Below are 22,282 nucleotides of genomic sequence, written 5' to 3'. Positions count from 1 at the left end.
TGAACTTGAGTGTTCTTTGAGCTGCACTCATGAAGGGAAGTGGAGAGTATTCCATCACATTGCTGACTTGTGCTTTGTGAAAGCTGCTGGGGAATTAGGAACTGAGTCACTGGCAATATCCAGCTTCTGACATGTTCTCATAGCCACAACAGTTTTGTGGATGTCCAGTTAAGTTTTTGGTGACTCCCATGATTCAGTGATGGTAATGCCATTGAATGTCATGGGGAAGTGATAAATCCATGTTATCTCCTTGATATCATGTTGAGTGAACTGAAATGGCTTAAGACTAGCTTCTATAGTGATGGAGGAGGCCAAGATAGATCATCCACTCAGCACCTTTGGCTGTAAATTTGTATTTATTTATTTATTCATTCATGGGATGTAGGTGTCACAGACAAGGCCAGCATTTGTTGTCTATCCCTCACTGCTCTTGAAACTGAGTAGCTTGATGGGCCATTTCAGACGGCAATTAAGGGTCAACCACATTTGTATGTGTCTGGAGTCACATGTAGGCCAGACTGGATAGGGACAGCAGATTTCCTTCCCTAAAGGGCATCAGTGAACCAGATGGGTTTTTGTAACAGTAGATGATAGTTGTCATGGTCACCACTACTGCGACCAGCTTTGCATTCCAGATTTATTAACGGAATTCAAATTCCACCAGCTGCCGTGGTGGGATTTAAACCCGTGTCCCCAGAGCATTAGTCTGGCCCTCTGGATTATCAGTAGGGTAACACACCACAATGACCCACAACATCTCATAGATATCCAGTTTGGAGCTGCTATCTGTTCTGAATCCATCCCATTTAGAATTCAATGTTTGCCTAGTTTCTTTGCAATACCCGTTGTTTCTTGTTCCATCACCCATACCATGTTCTAAATGTTTAATTTATTTTTTATTTTTAATTTAAAAAAGATTCTGCTGCATTTCCTTTTTTTTTTGTTGACCTTACTGTGTCTGAGAGATTCCATGTTCTGTACACAGCAGAAAAGCTTACTTGGATTTAATTTATCCAAACATTTCATAACTTTAAACACTTGTTTCACATCCCCTTAAGGCATTCTCTTTCAAGAGAGAAAAAGGCCCAGGCTAGACAATCTTTCCTCAGACATTCCTTTTGGTTCTGGGATCAACCTTGAAGCTCGTTTCTTTACCCATTCCAAAAACAGAATATTCCTTTCTGAACAGACTCCCCCAGGATCGGAGACTCGGCAATTACAATCATGATGGGTTTTAATTCAAACACTCACTGAAGCAACAAAGACATCTCCAATCATTTCAACTGAGTCCCACTCAGTCACACGGCTGGCTAAGGCAATCTGGAACAAAGAATGGCACTGAAGAATCTCCTTTATTCGGTAAAACACCATTTTTAATTTCCTTTCACTTAACAGTTTTGGATCCATTTCTGAAAGAGGTTTTTCGTACTGCTGTAGAGAGAGAAAGGCAAAATCACTTTATGCAAAGAATTTCAAATCAGGAACTTTCCTGATCAGTACCTACCGATCAGTACCACTCACCATATGGGGGATTTTATGTACCCCACAGCATATTTGCAGGCGGAGGAGGGCAACACATAAAATAGGGAGTATGGCTAGCCCACCACTGCCCTGACCTGCCCACCCAAGCTGTCCCCCATTATATGGCGGGCGGGTAAGATGCCAACCAGCCCAACTGCTCTTAAGGCCTATAGAGGCCCTTAACTGGCTAATTAAAGGCCACTTAAGGGTTGTTTCTGCCTCCGTAGCAATAATAAGTGCGGCAGAGGAAGGCAGAACAAAGGAAGCCAACCTACTCTTTCACCGCCTCAGGTTAAAGAGCAGGAAAGAAGGGGCTCCTCTGGGTTGATCTGCACCCACATCAGGACACCCCTTCCAAGAGGGTACCCACCCATTTGTGCCTCACCCCAGTCTCCAGACCCTGACTGCCCCACCATCTCAACCTCCAGGACCCTAACCTCCCCACCCCCTCCTTAGGGTCCCCCATCCTTCCCTGACCAGAAACCCTGAACTTGCATGTAAGTCTGGCCTCCAAGGATTTTTTCCTTGGGACTGCTTGCAATTGTGCCATTGCTGATAGGATAATCTGATTGGCAGCAGCTTGAGGATGGGACTTCCTTTGCCTGAGGGATGGGAGTCTCACTCTCAGCTCGTTAAGGCTAACCCAGCGTACTATCGCTGCAAAGCGGCCTTTTTGAGAGTTGGTCAACTCAAAGGGGGGGCGGGGGGGGTGGGGGGGGTGGTGGGGGTGGTGGTGGTGGTGGTGGAGTAATACACCCACCTGTAAAATTAATTCATGCGATGTGGCCATTGCTGATGAGGCTAACATTTTTGCCCATCCCTAATTTTCCTTGAGAAAGTGATGATAGGTGCCTTCTTGAACCACTGTAGTGCATGTACACCACAGGACTTTTTTTCTGTAGCAGTGTTTGATAAATTATAGCAAGCCACTATGTTGTATGAGTCAGCCACTTAACTGTGAAGCTAGAGCCACTTGTAGGCCAGACCAAGTAAGGATACCAGATTTTGAAGAGCATCAGTGAATGAGATTTTAGGATAATCCAGTTGTTTCATGATCATTATTCGTGAGACTAACATTTTATTCCAGATTTATTAATTCATTGAATTTCAACTCCCTCAGCTGCCATGGTGGGATCTGAACTCACACCTCTACAGCATCAGCCTGGACTTCTGGATTACTAGTCCAGTAACATTACCAATATGTTACAACCCCCCGCCCCCCACAAATGGTGCATTTAACAGCCAAAAAGTATTGAAGCTTCTTGCAGTCCCAGAATTCAAACTGGCTGAGTGGGTAAGAGCTGCTCCACTTTTGAACATAAAGACTTATAATTATATGTCACGCAGTGACTCTTATTTCCAAGTAATCAACTACAGCTGACCACTTAATAAACTTCCAGTGGTTACACACAACATTAATTCCTCCTGATTTTCATGAAACACTGATCAATGTTTGTCATGACCAGAATCACTGACAGAAGAAAGCTTGTAAATTGAGATAATCCACTCCCAGAACCTTTATGATGTATACAGCTTTAAAAAAAATGTGAAGATACATGGAAGTCTTTTCCAAGCAGTAACATTAGCCTGATATTTGGAGACCTTTGTAAATGAATCCTGCTTACTCATCCCATCAATTTTTGAGATTACTCATTCCCAGGTCACCATTTTGTAAGATTTAGTTTGTGAAAAAAAATTGTGAATGGCTGAGGCTCCAATGGTTTAAAAATACAACTTCTGGTTGCCATGGCAATCCAAAACCCAGTAACAAAAATCCAACAGGAGAAGCTTAGCTTTCTTTGTGCTCCAGCTTACCTCGAGAATTCGCTTTAACGCATCCATATAGTTCTTCTCACTTTCAACAACTGAACCAAGAATGTATCGTCGGACAACCTGTTCCAAAAATAAATTTCATTCTTAAGTTAGCCAGAATTTACTAAAAAGAGTTTAAAGAATGGAATTAAATGTAGACTTGATTAAATATGGCAACCTAATTTTGTAACACAAATGCAAATATTATAATTAAACCGTTTTAAAAGGTTAAACTCACCCATGAGCAGTTCAACAATACAGAAATAATAAAACCTAAAAAAATGCAAGTGGTGGAGCTCTGAAGCAATGACTGGATCACTTGTGAAATACCTATTGCATTCAAATCCAGAAATTTCAAGCAGAGAATTTTACAACCTGATTCAAAATAATTTTCACAAGGTTGATCTGCAGTTCACAAGTAACACATGATTTCAATTTCAAAAGGTAATTCTTAAAATAGAGAATGTTAAGTTAGCTGTTGGAGGTTCTTGTGGTGTGGCGTGTAGCATCCCTGCTTCTGAACCAGAAGCCCTGGGTTCAATTCCCACTCCAGGACTTGATGGTCAAGGAAGGTGCATTCATAACGTGGCAAAACAGGTTGAATATCAACTTGTAAGTCCTTCCAACACACACCAATGGCATGTGGTAAGAACAGGAAAGATTCCTGGTCAGCCACGTGAAGGAAAGAAACTGGAGCCTCTGCCATCACTATCCATAGCTCCAGACTAGAATACATGTGTAAAAGTGTATGTTGCTACAGCAATTTATAGACTCCTTCGGAGACTGGGTGGTCAGTGTGGATCATTTTAGTGCCAACAGCATGGGGTTCGATCTCCGATTCGGCTGGGGTGAATTTGGGACTTTCCTTGCCTCCTTGTCCTATCCGTGGTGGAGGTCATAACGCTGTGGGTCAGAGTTGCCTTTGGACTGAGAACTCAAGAAGAAGTTACCTGTCATAGGTATAATTTTTTCAATTCTTCAATTGTAGTTGATGAGTCATTGCAGAGCTGCTTAAATTTCAATATAACACCTGAGACTACATGGATTTGAATGTCTTACAAATCAATAAAAGGACTATTTTGAAAAATTAAATGTATAAACGTCAAGAAAGAATAGGAATTTAAAAATCATAGTTTAAACAAAATAGTAAATGATTTTAAAATTCCTTTTTTCCCAGACAAACAAGATATTTCCTTTTGGTTACACTTCTAACTTTCTTTTTCTACTCTTCTCCTTTTCCTGTCAGTGATTTCTAGCTTTACTTGAGAGTTTCTCCTTTAAAATGTGTTAGATAAAATCAGAATGAGTCTCAACTGGCTGTATTGTATGCGAACATTTTGTGCTTTAACATAAAGCAGGAAAGCACAGCAAGAAAACCTGATTTATTCTACAGAATGCTATCAGTATCTTAATTTATGCAGTAAATCACAGAACACTCCTGCAGAGCTTGGCAATCATGTTGCACAAGACAAGGTTACAATGCACTTCTTCTATGTTGCTGTTTTTCTGACATGTTGGTACTCAGGGTTTATACTGGAAATCATGCAAATCTATAAGCAGGTACCTGTTGCTGTGTCAAACCCTCAGGCATGGGCGTCATTACTGGCTCTGGATGTTTGCAGTCGACATCAATAAAGAGATTCTGCTCTTCTTCTTCCAGACATCCAAACCTGTGATCTGAAGAAAAAGTGTACAAATAAAGGTCAGTGATGTTATAAGACATAAAGATCCTGAGGGGATTTGATAGGGTAGATACCAGGAGGATGTTACCACTTGTGGGAGAGACAAGAACCAGAGGGCACAGTTTGAGAATAAGCGATCTACCGTTTAAGATGGAGATGAGGAGAATTTTTTTTACTCTTAAAGGGTCATTAGTATGTGGAATTCTCTTCCCCAGAAAGCAGTGGAGATTGGTTCATTGAATTTATTCAAGGTAGAGTTAGACTGATATTTGATGGACAAAGGAGTCAAGGGTTATGGGGGGTGCGCCGAAGGCAAAGAGGAGTTGAGACTTCAACCAGATCAGCCATGATCTTATTGAATGGCAGGGTAGGTACAAAGGGCTGAATGGCCTACTCTTGCTCCTATGTCCAATGTCCCTGTGAGACATAGGCTGAATTTTAGCAAACAAAAATGGTTGGTTTGGGTTCAGGTCAAATATTGCAACTGTAACAATCAGAAGCCAGACACAAACACCATCCACTTCCAGGTGTTATGGAGGTGGGACAAGGGACAGGCAACTAATCTGCTCACAGGAGATGGGTCGGCAATTTAAATGTTTTAATGAGGCTGGCAACCTCTGGTTTAACTAACCTTTCAGGTTTTACAGTCTCCTCCATCTGGCTCAGCTTGTTCTCTCACTGAACAATTTCTCCATAAACTTGTCTCACTTCCTCCAAATAAAAGGTGTGGCTATGGGTACCCGCATGGGCCCCAGTTATGCCTGTCTCTTTATGAGGTATATGAACATTCCTTGTTCCAGTCCTACTGAGGTCCCCTTTTCTCCGGTACATCAATGACTGTTACGGTGCCGCTTCATGCTCTCTTCTGGACCTGGAAAAATTGATCAATTTTGCTTCCATTTTCCACCCCTCCATCATCTTCACATGGTCCAACTCCGACACTTCCCTTCCTTGACCTCTCCGTCTCCATTTCTAGTGATAGGCTGTCCACCAATATTCACTACAAGCCCAGCACAGCTACCTTGACTATAGCCCCTCACACCCTGCTTCCTGTAAGGACTCCGTCCCATTCTCTCAGTTCCTTCACCTCCATCGCATCTGTTCCGATGCCACTTTTCAAAATGGTGCTTCCGACATGTCTGCCTTCTTCTTTAACCAAGGTTTCCCACCCACTGTGGTTGACAAGGCCCTCAACCGTGTCCGACCCATCTCCACGCCTCTGCCCTCACATCTTCCTCTCCTTCCCGGAACCACGATAGGGTCCCCCTTGTCCTCCCTTTTCACCCCACCAGCCTCCACATTCAAAGGATCATCCTCCGTCATTTCCGCCAACTCCAGCATGATGCCAACACAAAACACATCTTCCCTTCACGCCCCCTGTTGGCATTCCATAAGGACCGTTCCCTCCAGGACAGCCTGGTCCGCTCCTCCACCAACCTCAACACCTCACCCCCCTCCCACGGCACCTAACAATGCAATTACTGAACATACAACATCCGCCCCTTTACCTCCTCCCCCCTCACCATCCAAAGGCCCAAACACTCCTTTCAGGTGAAGCTGTGCTTGACTTACACCTCCTTCAATTTGGTCTACTGCATTCACTGCTCCCAATGCAGTCTCCTCTACATTGGAGAGACCAAACGCAGACTGCGTGATCGCTTTGCAGAATGCCTTCAGTTTGTCCCTGCAAGCATGACGCAGACCTTCCGGTCGCTTGCCATTTTAACACACCATCCTACTCTCATGCCCACATGTCCGTCCTTGGCCTGCTGCAATGTTCCAGTGAAGCCCAATGCAAAATGGAGAAACAGCTCCTCTTCTGATAAGCCCAGAAGACTGTGATGTGCCTAAACATTGAGTTCAACAACTTCAGACCATAAACTCTCTTCTCCATCTTCACTCTTTTTTTTATCCCTTGTTTCAACATTCATTTTAATTTTTTAATTTTTATTTTTTATCCACTTATTTTTATTTATTTTCATTGTTTTATCCCCACCTCTTATCTTATTTTCAATCTTTTTTCCCACCACCACCCCCTCCCCCCACCACACCTGGGCCATCTGTCACTTGTTCATGCTGTTCTTTCCAGAGTGCTTACTCTTGTCCTGCTATTACCACATTCTGCTCTCTGACCTTAATGCCACCATCAACACCTCCTTTAGCCAGTATCACTACGATTAACACCCCTTTGTCCTTTTGTTCATGACAGCTTTGTCAATCTCTCCTTTGCCTCCACCTATCACTGGCCTTCTATCCAGCTTCACCTGCTCCACCTCCCTTAAACAATATAAATTTCATCACATTTTTACTTCTCTTTAGCTCTGAAGAAGTCATATAGACTCGAAACATTAACTCTGTCTTTCTCTCCACAGATGCTGTCAGACCTGCTGAGTTTTTTCAGCATTTTCTGTTTTGTTTCAGATTTCCAGCATCCACAGTATTTTGCTTTTATATAAGTGAGTCAAGGGGTATGGGATGCAGGCAGCAAATTGGAGCTGAGACACAATCAGGTCAGTTATGATCTTATTGAACAGCAGAGCAGGCTCCGAGGGCTAAATGGCGTACTCCTGCTTCCAAGTCCTATAATTGACCAGGGGGTGAATATTGGCTTGGCAGAGCGTCTATGGTGCCACATGTTGGTGTGCACCTGTGAGCTGAAATAAAATGGATGACTCTGCCCTGCTAAGTTCCTAACTATGACTTATGGAAAAATAAAACTTCTCTCATGGAAATTTCTTTCCAAAAGGGTTAAATTTAAAGCCAAAAAGATGAAGGTTCCTAGGATTGCCATTTCTTCTCACTTCTCAGGGAAGTTATTACAGCTTTTTTAACTTCATTAAGCATGCGATTAACTCTACAGCAACCACAGCAGGACAGATGCTTTGTTTGCATTGATTCGCAGTCAAAGCGGCATAGTAAATTGAAAACATTCCGTTCCTCAGCACTAAGTATAAACATTAATACTTGTGGTCAGCTACAACCTGTGTCCCATGAAGGATACACTATCCCTGCAACGTGCCTCACCTCCATTCTCAGAAGAGCTGCCATTTATTGCATGAGTTTTAACATTTCCATTGCCTGCAACAGCCATTCTCCAGTCGATCACAGGCACCACATTAAGCACTGCTTCTATTTTTGGCCATATTAACAAGTTGGTACAGGAATATTCTACTAGGAAGAGGGTAGTTGGTTTTGGGTGGAGGGAACTCTACAAAAGAAAAGCGATGAGGTACACTTACTCAATAAATATATCATTTTTAAAAAGTCAAATTTCTTCATACCACTTTGCCAGACAATGTGGATTAGAAATGCCTCCTAAGGATTTCCTTGCACAGGCCTACTCATCACAATGGTGGCTGTGGTGGCTCCAATATCTCAGCTTGCATCGTGTATCTGCTCCTTACCTGAATGAAAAGGGCCAACCAAGTAGCATGCCCCTAAAATCCATCATTGTTCCAAGTGTTTTTCCGGACTACAATTTTCGATATGCAGGTTAAACACGTCACTTTCTGCTGAGCTGAGATCTGGCTTAAATCATCTCAGTTAGTGGCCCATCTTCTGTGCTTTAAAAGCTACAATTCAGAATTTCTTACTGAATAAACCAAATATTTATTTCCTGCTCCCACCCAGGTACAGACCTTCTGATTAAAGTTTATTACATCTTCAGTTCTATTTAACAAGCAATTTCCATAATAAACAGGACTAGTAGTCAATGTTTATCTTCCTCTGTGTAATGAAGTGGACTGGTCAGCATTACTTAACAACACACCCTCTCCCCATCCCATAATAAGGTGGATGAGCAGGCACTGTTTAGTGCCCCTCCACTCCAAAAGAAATATAATGAATGAGTCCGCATTGCTAAGCTCCTAAAAGGCATTGGGGAAACCTATTCAAGAAATTAGAGCGTTCTTGCAAATAACGGTAATGAAAATGATGTGGAACTAGGTTTGTAAACTGCACTGAATACGAGTTCATTTTCTGCTCTGGTGAAATGAAAGTTAACAAGCTACTAGCTATTTTTGTGTTCCAATGGTTCTAATTTAGAATTATCTACTACCCTCCCTGGGTTGAAACCAGATATCAAAGCTAAACTCCAGATCCTGATTAAGCCAAATGGCAATCTGGTGGGACTGTTAACAGTTTCATTTTTACTTTGTTATAGATGGCCAAGTTTTACAGGAAATTAACGGTGAACAATTAATTAGTTGCAGCACTTAAAAACTTTTTAGGCTGTGTTTAGCTTTTTGCACTTGAGGCTGGCCTGTTGGTTTGGATGAGCAAGTGCACAGCAGAGAGTGGAACTGAATCACACAGGAGGTTCAACCAGAATAATGGTGGGGACACAGCAAGTGAACTCAGCGGAGGGTGAGAATAACTCAGGGTTCACAGTCCTCATCACCAGTCAGTGACTCGTTCAAATGCAGGAGTGTGTCTGGGGGAGCGACAGCAGCATTAAATAGCAAAATTGAAAACATTCAGCAAGTTTATGGCATTCTATAATCAGTTTTTAAAAAAATTTCTAATACTCTGACTAGCCCAAAGCGTTTGAAAAATGTATTTGCCTTCTTGCTAGAGATTGAAATTGATAATGTACTTGTGCTTTGCTCTGCAGCATATCTACTTCTCCCACTCACCTTGATACCTGTGTTTAATGAACGAGCGTCCCCTTTTAAGAACAGCAGCTTTAGTCTTTTCTAATCCATCTTTAGTACCTTCCTTTGCAGCTTTCATTAGCTGTTGCATCTGGAAGTTAACAAAATATTTAGCATGCTCAGGATGCATGAGATGATGTTACATTTGAACTTTGGAAGTCAAAAACATTCAAGTAATCACAATCCCTGCTGGCTCAGTGAAATTTTCTTATGTGTAACTGGGCTGCAGGGGTCAGGATGGACTCTGGTTCAATTGTGCGTCTGTGTGCTGAATTAATTCTCTTTGTCAAGCCTGCAGTAAAGATGCTACAGTTGGCTTAATTTCCCTGCTGAATATTCAGAGTATTTTTACCATCCATGATAGTGTCTGATTGCACCGAATTTCAACAATAAAAAGGTGTTAAATGTACACACATTAATGTAGTAAATGTCTTGAGGTGCATTAACAAAACAAAATTTGACACCAAGTCACGTAAGGAGGTATTAGAGCAGATTAAAAAGAGGTAGATTTTAAAGAGCATCTTAAAAGACCAAAGAGGCAGAGAGGTTAAGGGAGGGAATTCCAGAACTTAGGCGGCTAAAGGCACAGCCTACAGTGGTGGAGTGATTAAAATCGGGGATGTGCCAGGGGCCAGAATGGGAGGAAAGCAGAGGTCTCAGAGTAGGGCTGGAGAAGATTACAGAGATACGCAGGGAATAAACCATGGACGAATTTGAAAACAAAGATGAGAATTTTAAAGCTGAGGCATTGCTCAGCCAGGAGACAGTGTAGGTCAGCGAACATAAGGACAGTGGGTGAATGAAACTTGGAGCGCGTTAGGATACAAGCAGGCGAGTTTTGGATGACTTCAAGTTTATGGAGGGTTAAAAGTGAGGTGCCAGCCAGGAGTGCATTAAGTAGGTAAGTCTCAAGTGAACAAAGGTGTGGATAAGGTAGGGGTGGATTCAGGTGATGTTTCAGTGATGCAAGTAGGCAGTCTTAGTGATGGCACCGATATAATTGTGGCGGGATTCGGTCTTCCCAGTTTTTTAAGGAAATTTTATCCGATACTGGGTGTCAGACAAGCAGTCAAACATAAGGTCATATGATCATAAGAAATAGGAGGAGTAGGCCATTTGGCTCCTCGAGCCTAGTCCGCAATTTAATACAATCATGGCTGATCTGTTCGCAGCCTTAACTCCACCTCCCTGCTTGCCCCCCACCCCATAACTCTGGACTCCCTTGTAGATCAAAAATCTGTCTAACTTAGCCTTAAATATTTCAATGACCCAGCCTCCACTGCTTGCTGGGGAAGAGAATTCCAAACACTAATGACCTTCCTAAAGAAAAAAAAATCTTACCTGTCTCTTAATTAGACTCCTTATTCTGAAACCGTGCTCCCTAGTTCTAGATTCCCACATGAGGCAAAACATCCTCTCAGAAATCTACCATCAAACGCCCTCAGAATCTTATATGGTTCTATAAGGTCACCTCACATTCTTCTAAACTCCAACCTTTCCTCATAAGACAACCTCTTCATCCCAAGAATCAGCCTAGCGAACATTCTCCGAACTGCTTCCAATGTAAGTGCACTAGGTGCGGTCTCACCAATGTCCTGCACAGTTGTAGCAAAACTTCCTAACTTTTATACTCATCCCCTTTGCAATAAAAGCCAACAGTCCATTTGCCTTCCTAATTACTTGCTGTACCTGAATGCTAACTGTTTGTGATTCATGTACAAGGACACCCAGATCACACTGTACTACAGCATTCTGCAGTCTCTATCCAATTAAATAACATCCTGCTTTTCTAATCTTCCTACCAAAGTAGAAAACTTTCCCACATTATACCAAACCTGCCAATTCTTTTGCCCAGTTCCTTAACCTATCTATATCCCTTTGTAGATTCTTTGCATCTTCTTCACAACTTGCTTTCCTACCTATCTTTGCATTATCATGAAATTTGACTATAATAGTCAATCCCTTCATCCAATTCATTAATATAGATCATAAATAGCTGAGACCCCAGCACTGATGTCTGTGGCACTCCACTAATTACTGTCTGCCAAGGTGAAATTGACCCATTTATCCCAACCCCATTTCCTGCTAGTTAGCCAATTCCCTATCCAAGCTAATACATCATCCCCAACATCATGAGTTCTTATCTTGGGCACCTTTTATGTGGAACATTTTCAAATGCCTTTTGGAAATCCAAATATGCTACATCTACTGTTTCCCCTTAATCCATCCTGTTGTTACATCCTCAAACAACTCTAATAAGTTAGTCAAACACAATTTCCCTTTCACAAAGCCAGCATTTTCCCAATGATAGGTTTTAGGCTAACTGGCCTACAATTTCATCCCTTCTGTCTCCCTCCTTTCTTGAATAGAGATATTACATTTGTGGTTTTGTAATCCCCTGGGACCTTTTGAGAATTTAGGGAATTTTGGGAGGTTACACCATCTCTCAGCCACTTCTTTTAAGACCCTAGGATGCAGGCCATCAGGTCCGGTCAACCCGTCAGCCTTTAGTCCCATTAGTTTTTCCAAGTATTTTTTCCTCTCGTGATCGTGATTGTTTTAAGTTTCTCCCTCCCTTTTGTCTCTTAATTTTCTACTATTCTGGAATACTTTTTGTGTCTTCAACCATAAAGACAGATGCAAAATACTTGTTTAAAATCTCTTCCATTTCCTTGTTTCCAATTACTAATTCCCCAGTATCATCCTCTAAGGGATGTGTAAAGGCTTACTTTAGCTACTCTTATCCTTTCTATATACTTGTAGAAGCTTTTACTGTCTATTTTTATAATTCTTGCTAGTTTTCTCTCATATTCTAATTTTTTCCTCTATTATTTTATTAGTCATCCTCTGGTTTCCAAAATTTTGTCAGTCTTCTGACCTATCAATACCTTCGCCACATTGCACACCTGTTCTTTCATTTTGACACCATCATTCGCTACCTTAGTTAGCCAAGGATGGTGCTTCATCTTCATAGAGTCTTTCTTTCTCAATGTAAAATATCTTTGTTAACAGTTATGAAATAACTCCTTAAATGTCTGCAACTTCTTCTCTACCGTCTTACCTTTGAATCCTATTTTCCCCGTACACTTTAGCCAGCTGTGTTCACACCCATGTAACTGCCTAAGTATAAGACACTAGTTTTAGACTCTCATTTGTTACCCTCAATCTGAAAAATTTAGAGATAATGGATGAGTTCGGAGAGCTGGGGGTCAACAGCGTACATGTGGAAAATGATGGGGGTTTTTCCAGATGTTTGTACTGAGGTCAGTGTATAGGTGGAGTAGATAGCAGCTGTCTAAGGATAGATTCTTGGAGTTCACCAGAGGTAACATTCAGGAAAGATGGGCATGGATTTAGCATGTGACAGTGCGTTCAAAGACTTGGGAGAGAAGGAAGGTTAGAGGGGTCAAGTGTTTGTCTTCTGAAGAGCTTTATCTTCTGTTACAATTCCGATCAAAACTACCATTTTCACCCCTTCCTCAAAAAGTTCAACTTCAAGCCTTCTGTTCTGGCACACTATTACTATTTCCAAACTCTTTTCCCCTCTAAATATCTTTAAATGTGTCACTGCCTGAAAACCTGTGCTCATTTATGTTAAAGGCACTCTATAAATGCAAGTGATTGTTTTTGTTTTGTCCAACCCCAGCACAGCTGCAGTGGTCCTAAACAACATCACAAATGACACCTTCTGTGACTATGACCATGTTACATTATACCTCCTTACCCTCTTCAACATCTTTGACCACATTAGGTGTTCCCCTCCCCCACCCATGGATCAATCCTTAGCGCCCTCCTCTTGCTCATCTGTACGCTGCCCCTTGGCAACATCATCCGCAGATATGTTTCCACATGTACACAGAGGACAGCAGGTTTTACACGTCTACCTTCAATGGCAAACTTCCCACTGTCTTTGCGTTGAACAAACTGCCAACCTTTAATGGCCAACTGGGCCATGGTACCAACCATAAAGCAGAAGATAGGAGGGAAGAAAAATGGAAAGAGAAATTTAAACTAAATTTCTACAGAAAATGTATTCACTCATCTTTGTGGGGTGGGGGAGGAAAGATGTTTTCTCTTTTATTAATTTTTTTTCAGAGGTAGGTGCAAATGTGAAGGGGTCAAATAGCACTTATTATTCATATCCACTATTTCAGTACAGTCTATGAAGATGGGAAATTCACCCTCCAGAGCAAGAGCCATTATGGAAAACGAAGATTTATATAAGTCAGTATATAGCTGTAGAATCCCTTCAGAATCTGCACTTGGTCATCAAAGGCATTCATCCCACTTGCGGGAACTGAAAAAATGCACATACATTTTATGGGACAATGGCTGAAGATGTCACATGTATATGCCCCACATAGGGTGCAAGTGAAAATCACGTGCTTAAGGATTAGATTTTACTTGGTATTTTTCATGTAAGATTGATGCCCTATATCTTGATCAGAAGGCAGAAACTGACAAATCAATGTCTCAACCAGAGTATTTTGTCCAATTCTGGGTGTCACACTTTAGGCCAGAGAGAGTGCAAGGTGATTGACTAAATGGTAATATGTATGAGGGGCTTCAGTTATATGGAGAGGCTGGGAGAAACTGGGTTGTTCTCCCTAGAGCAGAGAAGGTTAAGAGCAGAGAAGGTTAAGGGGAAATTTAATAGATGTGTTCAAAACCGGAAGGGTTTTAATGGGGTGAATAACTGTTTAATGGAGCAAAACTGTTTCATTTGGTAGGAGGGTTGGTAACCAGGGAACTCAGCAAAAGAACTGTTTGAGACATGAGAGAAGAGAGAAATACTGCAAACAGGAACATAGGAGCAGGAATAGGCCACTCAGCCCATCGAATCTGCTCCGCCATTCAATAACATCATGGCTGATCATCCACTTCAATATCCACTTCAATGCCTTTTTCCACACTAACCCCATATTCTTTAATGTCACTGGTATTTGGAAATCTGTTAATCTCTGCTTTAAACAGCCCTCCACAGGGTAGAGGATTCCAAAGATTCACAAACCTCTGAGTAAAAAAAAATTTCCTCATCTCAGTACTAAGTGGCTTCTCCCTTAGTTTGAAATCATATCCCCTAGTTCTAGACTCCCCGACTAGAGGAAGCATCTTACCTGCATCTACCCTGTCAATCCTTTTAAGTATTTTGTAGATTTCAAAGAGATCACCTCTTATTCTTTGAAACTCTAGAGGATACAAGCCCAGTTTCCCCAATCTCTCTTCATAGGGCAGTCACGCCATCCCTGAAACAAGTCTGGTGAACCTTCGTTGCACTCCCTCTATGGCAATAATATCCTTCCTAAGGGGACCAAATCTGCACACAGTACTCCAGGTTCTATACAACTTAAGCAAGACTTGACTACTTCTGAACTTAAATCCTCTTGCAATAAGGTACTATTAACCTTTCTAATTGCTTGCTGCACTTACATGTTAGCTCTCAGTGACTAATTGATGAGGATACCCGGGTCCCTTTCTAATCTCTCACCATTTAAGAAATACTCTGCACATCTGTTCCTCCTGCCAAAGTGAATAACCTCACATTTTTCCATCTGCCATGTTCTTGGCCACTCACTAGGTCTGTCTAAATCCCCTTGGAGCCACTTTACACCTTCCTCACAACACTCATCCCCACCTAGCTTTGTGTCATCTGCGAACCTAGAAATATTAAATTTGATCCCTACATCCAAATCATTAGTATATATCGTGAACAGCTGGGGCCCAGGTATTGATCCTTACGGTACCCCACTAGTCATAGCCTGCCAACATGAGAATGACCTGTTCATTCCTACTCTGTTTTCTGCCTGCTAGCCAATCCTTAATCCATGTCAGTATATTACCTCCTACTGCATGTGCTTTAAATTTTGCTAATCAACCCCCTGTGGGGGACTTTATCGAAAGCCTTCTGAAAATCCAAATACATATGTCCACCAACTCCCCTTTATCAATAGTGTTAGCAGCATCCTCAAAAAACTCCAACAAGGTTAATCAAACATGATTTCCCATTCATAAATCCATGCTGACCATGCCCAATCAAATCATTATTATCTAAGTGCCCATTTATCACATCCTTTATAACACTCTAGCATTTTTCCCAATACTGATGCAAGGCGAACAGGTCTGTAGTTCCCAGTTTTCTCTCTCCCTCCCTTCTTAAACAGTGGGCTGACTTTGCTACCCCTTCTAACACTCCATAGAATATCAGGTCCTGGGGACTATCCAATCTTCAGTCCCATTAATTTCTCCAAAAAACCTTCTTACTAATAATAATTTCCTTCAATTCCTCATTCTCCCTAGTTCCTTAGATCTGTAATTCTAGGAGATTTCTTGTATCTTCCTCAGTGAAGACAGACACAAAGTAATCATTTAGCTTCTCAGCCATTTCTCTATTCCCCATTATAAATTCTCCTGAATCTGCCTGTAATTGACCCATGGGAAAAACTTTCCCCCTGCCGGGGGTGGGGGGGGGTAATGCGTTGCAGGTGGGCGGCCCTCCAATCGGCGCCCCCAATTGGGGACGCACCACCATTTTGAGGGCAGGCCAATTAAGGTCCGCTCAGTGTGACGTCCACACGGAAGATGCGAGCTGGAAAATGGCAAATGCAGAAGTGCACTCCTTTGTGCGCATCGCTCCGATCTCGCTGAGACTAAGTGCTGCCTCAAGGAGATCGGTTCCCAAAGGGAAAAAGCTATTCTTTCGGAAATTTCATTTACCATCCATGTCCCCTCATGCGACAATGTTCATATTCTATTCCGATGCTGGAAATCAAATAAACTACTAGATTACTAGAAATACTCAGGAGGTATGGCAGTACCTATGAACAGAGAAACGGAGTTAAGTGCTGGGTTTCATCCTTAAAGCAAATAGCGGGAGTCAGGAAAATTCCTGGCTCAGCTCACCCACCTCAGGAGAAAGTGCTTGCAAAAACAGCATTTTTATTTCCAGGGGTTGGGGCTGGTTACTGGTGCTGACTGCTGTCGGGCCAGCCAACCCGGGAAAAAGGTCGGAGATGGCCTGGGTATCGAGTGGGCTATTTAAAAAGGCCCACTTCGGTGCTGAGACTTCATCCCTTACCCTTCACACATTCCCCATGTTCTATCCTTGCCATTTCTTGTCCCCACCACCCCTTCTGGCCCCTCATGACAAAGTATGCCCCCCTTCCTCCTATGGCCCCACATGTCCCAATGTAATGGTATAGCCGCACCCACCCCAATGCCCCCTCATGCCAAGGCATGCCCCTCACATATTCCCCTACGTCCTCTCAGGTGTTTCAGTATTCTAATGGATGCCTGGGCTCTCAGTCAAGAATGTAAAATGAGGCTCGTCTTAAATCCTAAAAATCCATTAGATTACTGAAATACCCAGGCCCCAGGGAAAACATTGCTTCAGTGACAGTTCTGGCTCTCTGATCTATGTTGTCAACTACACAATGTTTATTTACACAAGACAAAGAGGGTTCAAGTGCTTGCAGTTTCTGCTGTCGATACTTTAAAAGGGCCTGGATGGTGACACTTCTATTTACCTGTAGTGAAAAGGAGTTTATTTTTAAAGAAAGTGGAAAATTATCAGTGAATTTTTTTAAAAAGTTTTTTTTGACAACTCCCATTATCACTATAGGATTAATTGTTCTATACTGTGTATAGTGGGTGAGTGGGCACAGTGCCAAAGCTTGGCATGGGGGCATGAGAGGCCAGAGGGGGTGGGTGGGTGGCATAACTTGGCATTGGCAGCATAAAGAGGACGTTTTGAACTTACCTTTCAAAAGCTTCTCTCATACAGACTATGGCTGGAATTTTCCACTCTCGTTGGTGACAGGCATCATGGCAGGTGTGAGCGGACAATATAGTAAGAACAAAAATTGGTTTTACACAACCGTGAAACCAGTTTGCAATCATCCGCTCCACCCGTCAATGGTAGCCCTCGTTTCCAGCTGTCTAAGGTTGGGAACTTAATTTTTATAACTTTGTATCTCATCATGACGGCCTCATGCCAGAATCAACCCCCGTCAAATTTTACCTCCCACATCAGAGTCACTTCAGAACCGCATGATTTACAGTGGCCTTTGAAAGGCGTGCACCTGAACTTCGGGATGAACACACACAACCGTACACAGCACTTGCCAAGATCGCCCATAGGACATCAGGAGAGTGGTGCCACACATTTGGTGGGGGAGGAGAGAGATAGAGGGTGAGGGAAGCTGCCATGCACTTGGAAAAGCTTGTCAAAAGTGAGCATTCTTCTGCAGCCGAAACTGTTCAGCTGCAGCTCCATTGACATGCTTGGAGCATTTCTGCCCATGCAAACAAACAACGCAAAAGCTTGAATACCAAATACTCCAGAAATTTTCACTCCTCGAGCACAGGCTGCAAATCAATGTACATCTAAGGAAGCCGCAGAACAATTGGCTTACTGGGCAAGTTATAAAATTCTCTTGTGAAAGGTGGCCACGGCGCAGTCATGACTAGACTAGAGGCGCTCAGAGCCCCTTGCAATGTCTGTATTAAACTTTGGACCAGTATCCTTCATAGTTCAAGCTAATAGCGCAGCTTTGCAGTGTGGGTTAAGACACCTATACCTGAGCCTGAGCCAAGAGCACAGCATGCAGTCCAATGGCTGAAGCTGCCGCCAATTGGTCAAATGGATTGGGGCGGAAGTGGGTGGGGTTTTCAATAGCCATGAAGCGCACTACACACTGGCCATCCCAGTGGTGGCCAGCACTGTCCAGAATGCATGAAGGGGCCTTCAGAATTAACCAACAGAGGTCCTTAGGACACATATGCTAACCCATGCCTCTGTCTTTGATCCTGCAGGGGGAGAACATCAGGATCATGAAGCCTGGTGATCTAGTGATATGCCTCATAGCTTACAGGGAGCAGAGTGCGACGGGCTTGGCAATGGGAGGACCACCATCAACAACAAGATAAAGGTGTGGCAGGACCTGCTGCGCACATAGCTGAAGACCCACAGAGAACCTTTGCTCATTGGCACCTCACTAGACCCAGGGTCTATAGACGCCACTTATCATTCCTGCAGATAATTGAGAACCAGTGTTGCCAAAGACTGCGCATGTCTAGGGAACTGGTCAGTTACATATGCCACCTGCTGCAGAATTTGATGCCAAGGTGACAGGAAGGGCATTCACTGCCAGTGGCTGTGCAAGTGACTGTAGCACTCCATTTTTACGCCAGTGGCTCCTTCCAGGGCTCCACTGGTGACCTGTGCAGGATCGTGCAAGCCTCCATGCACAAGTCTATCCAGGAGGTCATGGACACCATCTTCACAAAGGTACACAACTTTGTGCATTTCGCCTGGCATCAGGCAAGCCAGGAAGCATTAGTGCTAGGATTCGTGATGATATCTGGTTTTCTACAGGTGCAGGGTGCCATCAACTGCACTCACGTGGCACATAGATCTCCATTGCAACAAGTAGTCAACTACGTCAACCACAAGAGTTTCTACTCGCTGAATGTTTAACTGGTCTGTGACCACCACAAATGAATTCTACATGTCTGCTGTGATACCCCGGAAGCATCCACGACTCCTATATCCTTAGCAGGTCTCATCCTTGACATCTTCCAGGGTCCACAGAGACTGCAGGGTTGGCTCCTCAGGGACAAGGGCTACCCACAGAGGACGTAGCTGATGATGCCCGTGCGGCAGCCTCAGACTGCAGCAGAGTAATGGCATAACGAGGCTCACGCTGCGACCCAGACTTGATGGAGCACACAACTGGCATTTTGAAAATGATGTTCCAGTGCCTCGACAGGTCCGGTGGAGCACTGCAATACAGTCCCCAGGGGGTGTTGCACATCATCATAGCTTGCTGTATGCTACACAACCTGGCGCTGCAACGATTGGGGTGGGGGGAGAGAGAGAGAGAGAGAGGGGGGGGGCAGGGAGGGACATCTGGCTGATGTGGAGGTGGAAGAGCTACACGTCTCGTCCGACGAGGACGACGTCGAAGGGGATGAGGGTGATAAAGTCCTCGAAGGGGAGGATGCTGGCAATGAGGGCATCGCACTGGCCAAATGAGACAGGCACAATCGTGAGGCCCTAATAGCCACAAGATTCCAGGAGGATGATGACGACATGCAGTGAGGAAACGCCATAGGTCTTTACAGACATTCACAGAGGCTGATTCCTGTCTGGCTGAGGGCAGCTCACTTGTGCTCTGTGATCAGAGACATATCATGGAGTCACTGCTGTGAAACTTTAAGTGTACCTGATCCTTTGTCTGCCTTTAGCACCTGAGCCCTTCAGGAGCACAGCATCACTGTTCACAGATGCTGGCACCTTAAAAAGGTGTTGAGAGCACACAGAGAGAATGAGAGAACTCTGTGACACCTGCCCACTACATTCTGGCAGCAATGACAAGCACCATAGAGCTGCAGGTGTCAGTAATGTGTCCAGGGAGTGTGAGGCTGGACCTTCACTTTGCACTGAAGGCTATACACTGCACAGGGAAGAGGCCCTGGACTGAGACACCTGCCTTTATTGCAGGAACCAAGATTTCACATCTGAATGACACAAACACTGCTCATCATATCAAAGAGCCATAGGCAAGGAAACATTCTTGGAAATTTATTTACAACGGTGAACATCATGTGCAAGTGATTAACAGCTGTACCCACGTAATGCAACTACATCTTCTTAATACTTGGCCTAAATAGCCAAGTGGTTATGGTACTGGGTTTGTAACTCCAAGATCAAGAGTTCAAATCTCACAATGGCAAACAATGTAACTTCATCTGAAACAGATGGAAACGGGTTTGTACTCGAAAATGTTACATCTTCTTAATGCTTGGCCTAAATAGCCAAGTGGTTATGGTACTGGGTTTGTAACCCCAAGATCAAGAGTTCAAATCTCACAATGGCAAACTATAAAACAATGTAACTTCATCTGAAACAGATGGAAACAGGTTTGTACTCGAAAGAGTATCAAGAGTTCAAATCTCACAATGGCAAACTATGAAACAATGTAACTTCATCTGAAACAGATGGAAACAGGTTTACTCAAAAGAGTATCAAGAGTTCAAATCTCACAATGGCAAACCATGAAACAATGTAACTTCATCTGAAACAGATGGAAACGGGTTTGTACTCGGAAGAGTTACATCTTCTTAATGCTTGGCCTAAATAGCCAAGTGGTTATGGTACTGGGTTTGTAACCCCAAGATCAAGAGTTCAAATCTCACAATGGCAAACTATGAAACAATGTAACTTCATCTGAAAAAACAGATGTAAATGTGTTTGTACTCAAAAGAGTTACATCTTAAATTTAGGCTTGGCCTAAGTAGCCAAGTGGTTATGGTACTGGGTTTGTAACCCCAAGACCAAGAGTTCAAATCTCACAATGGCAAACTATGAAACAATGTAACTTCATCTGAAAACAGATGGAAACGGGTTTGTACTCAAAAGAGTTACATTTGTTAGCTTGGCCTAAATAGCCAAGTGGTTATGGTACTGGGTTTGTAACCCCAAGGTCAAGAGTTCAAATCTCACCATGGCAAACTATGAAACAATGTAATTTTTCCTGATCTATGGGCACCCGGTGCGGAAGGGGGTCGGGAAGGAGGACGACCTCCTCATGAACTTGCTCCTGGGCCTGGCCAAGTTGGCCATTAACAGGTCCAGGCAGCGGGCGATCGACGGGGGAGTCCCGCCCGATTGTTTGTCCCTCTTCCGCGGCTACGTTCGCTGCCGGATGTCCCTGGAGAGGGAGCACGCGGTGTCTGCTGACACTCTCGAGGCCTTCCATGCTCGGTGGGCACCGTGGGGACTGGGGTGTTTTGTTGACCCCTTTAAATCACATTTTGATTTAAAGTTTGTAAGGTTCCTTTAAACTTTGTCCTTGGTTTTACAGCTGACCTGAATTAGGGGCTGTGCCTGATTTATCCCAATTTTGTTGATTTGGTTTCATTTAAAAGATTATCAAGAGTTCAAATCTCACAACGGCAAACAATGTAACTTCATCTGAAACAGATGGAAACGGGTTTGTACTCAAAAAAGTTACATCTTGCTTGGCCTAAATAGCCAAGTGGTTATGGTACTGGGTTTGTAACCCCAAGATCTAGAGTTCAAATCTCACAATGGCAAACTATGAAACAATGTAACTTCATCTGAAACAGATGGAAACGGGTTTGTACTCGCAAGAGTTACAGCTTCTTAACCTTCCTAATCCTATCTTGGTGCTTCCCTGACATCCACAGTGGAGGGGGAGGCAGCCTGCTGTCTGCTGTGCCCTGTTGTCTGTGATGACTTTAGCAGGCGCCTTCTGGAGGGCCGACACCTGGAGGGCCCCGGCCTGCTTTGGATGTCCTTGCTGGAGGCCATGAGCACCGTCCTTGGCCTGTGGACCTGGAGCTGATGGGGTCACAGGAAGAGGGGATTTGGATTGGCTGGACATTTCCCGAGCCACCTGGATGGATGGCCACAAGGTTTTGAACTGCTGATCCTCCTCCCTATGGGTGCCCGAGGGCCCCTGGCAGACTCCTTGAGGAGAAGGGGAAGCTGGAATAAGATCGAGCTGCCCTGCACCCCTCTCACGTTGACATTGTTGGAGACCAACTATGGCGTCAGCGATGGAGTTCAGCCCACACAGCAGTGCAGGGCTG

The 22,282-nt window shown here is 43.5% G+C and overlaps 1 protein-coding gene across 5 annotated transcripts in view; it reads right to left on the bottom strand.

Moving 5' to 3' along the window:
- arhgef10 (Rho guanine nucleotide exchange factor (GEF) 10) overlaps window positions 1–22,282 on the bottom strand; it is a 397,136-nt gene that overhangs the window by 225,336 nt on the left and 149,518 nt on the right. For all 5 annotated transcript variants that reach the window (XM_041187543.1, XM_041187546.1, XM_041187548.1 and 2 more), the window contains 4 exons: window positions 9,650–9,758; window positions 4,898–5,010; window positions 3,337–3,414; window positions 1,252–1,431 (listed from right to left, as the gene is read on the bottom strand). In XM_041187543.1, the coding sequence (XP_041043477.1) occupies window positions 1,252–1,431; window positions 3,337–3,414; window positions 4,898–5,010; window positions 9,650–9,758 (480 nt within the window). The remainder of the gene's footprint in view (window positions 1–1,251; window positions 1,432–3,336; window positions 3,415–4,897; window positions 5,011–9,649; window positions 9,759–22,282) is intronic.

Source organism: Carcharodon carcharias, chromosome 5, assembly GCF_017639515.1.
Source record: "Carcharodon carcharias isolate sCarCar2 chromosome 5, sCarCar2.pri, whole genome shotgun sequence".
Classification (NCBI taxonomy): domain Eukaryota; kingdom Metazoa; phylum Chordata; class Chondrichthyes; order Lamniformes; family Lamnidae; genus Carcharodon; species Carcharodon carcharias.
Note: the sequence above shows the minus strand (reverse complement) of the source record. Positions and strands in the feature narration are given on the sequence as shown.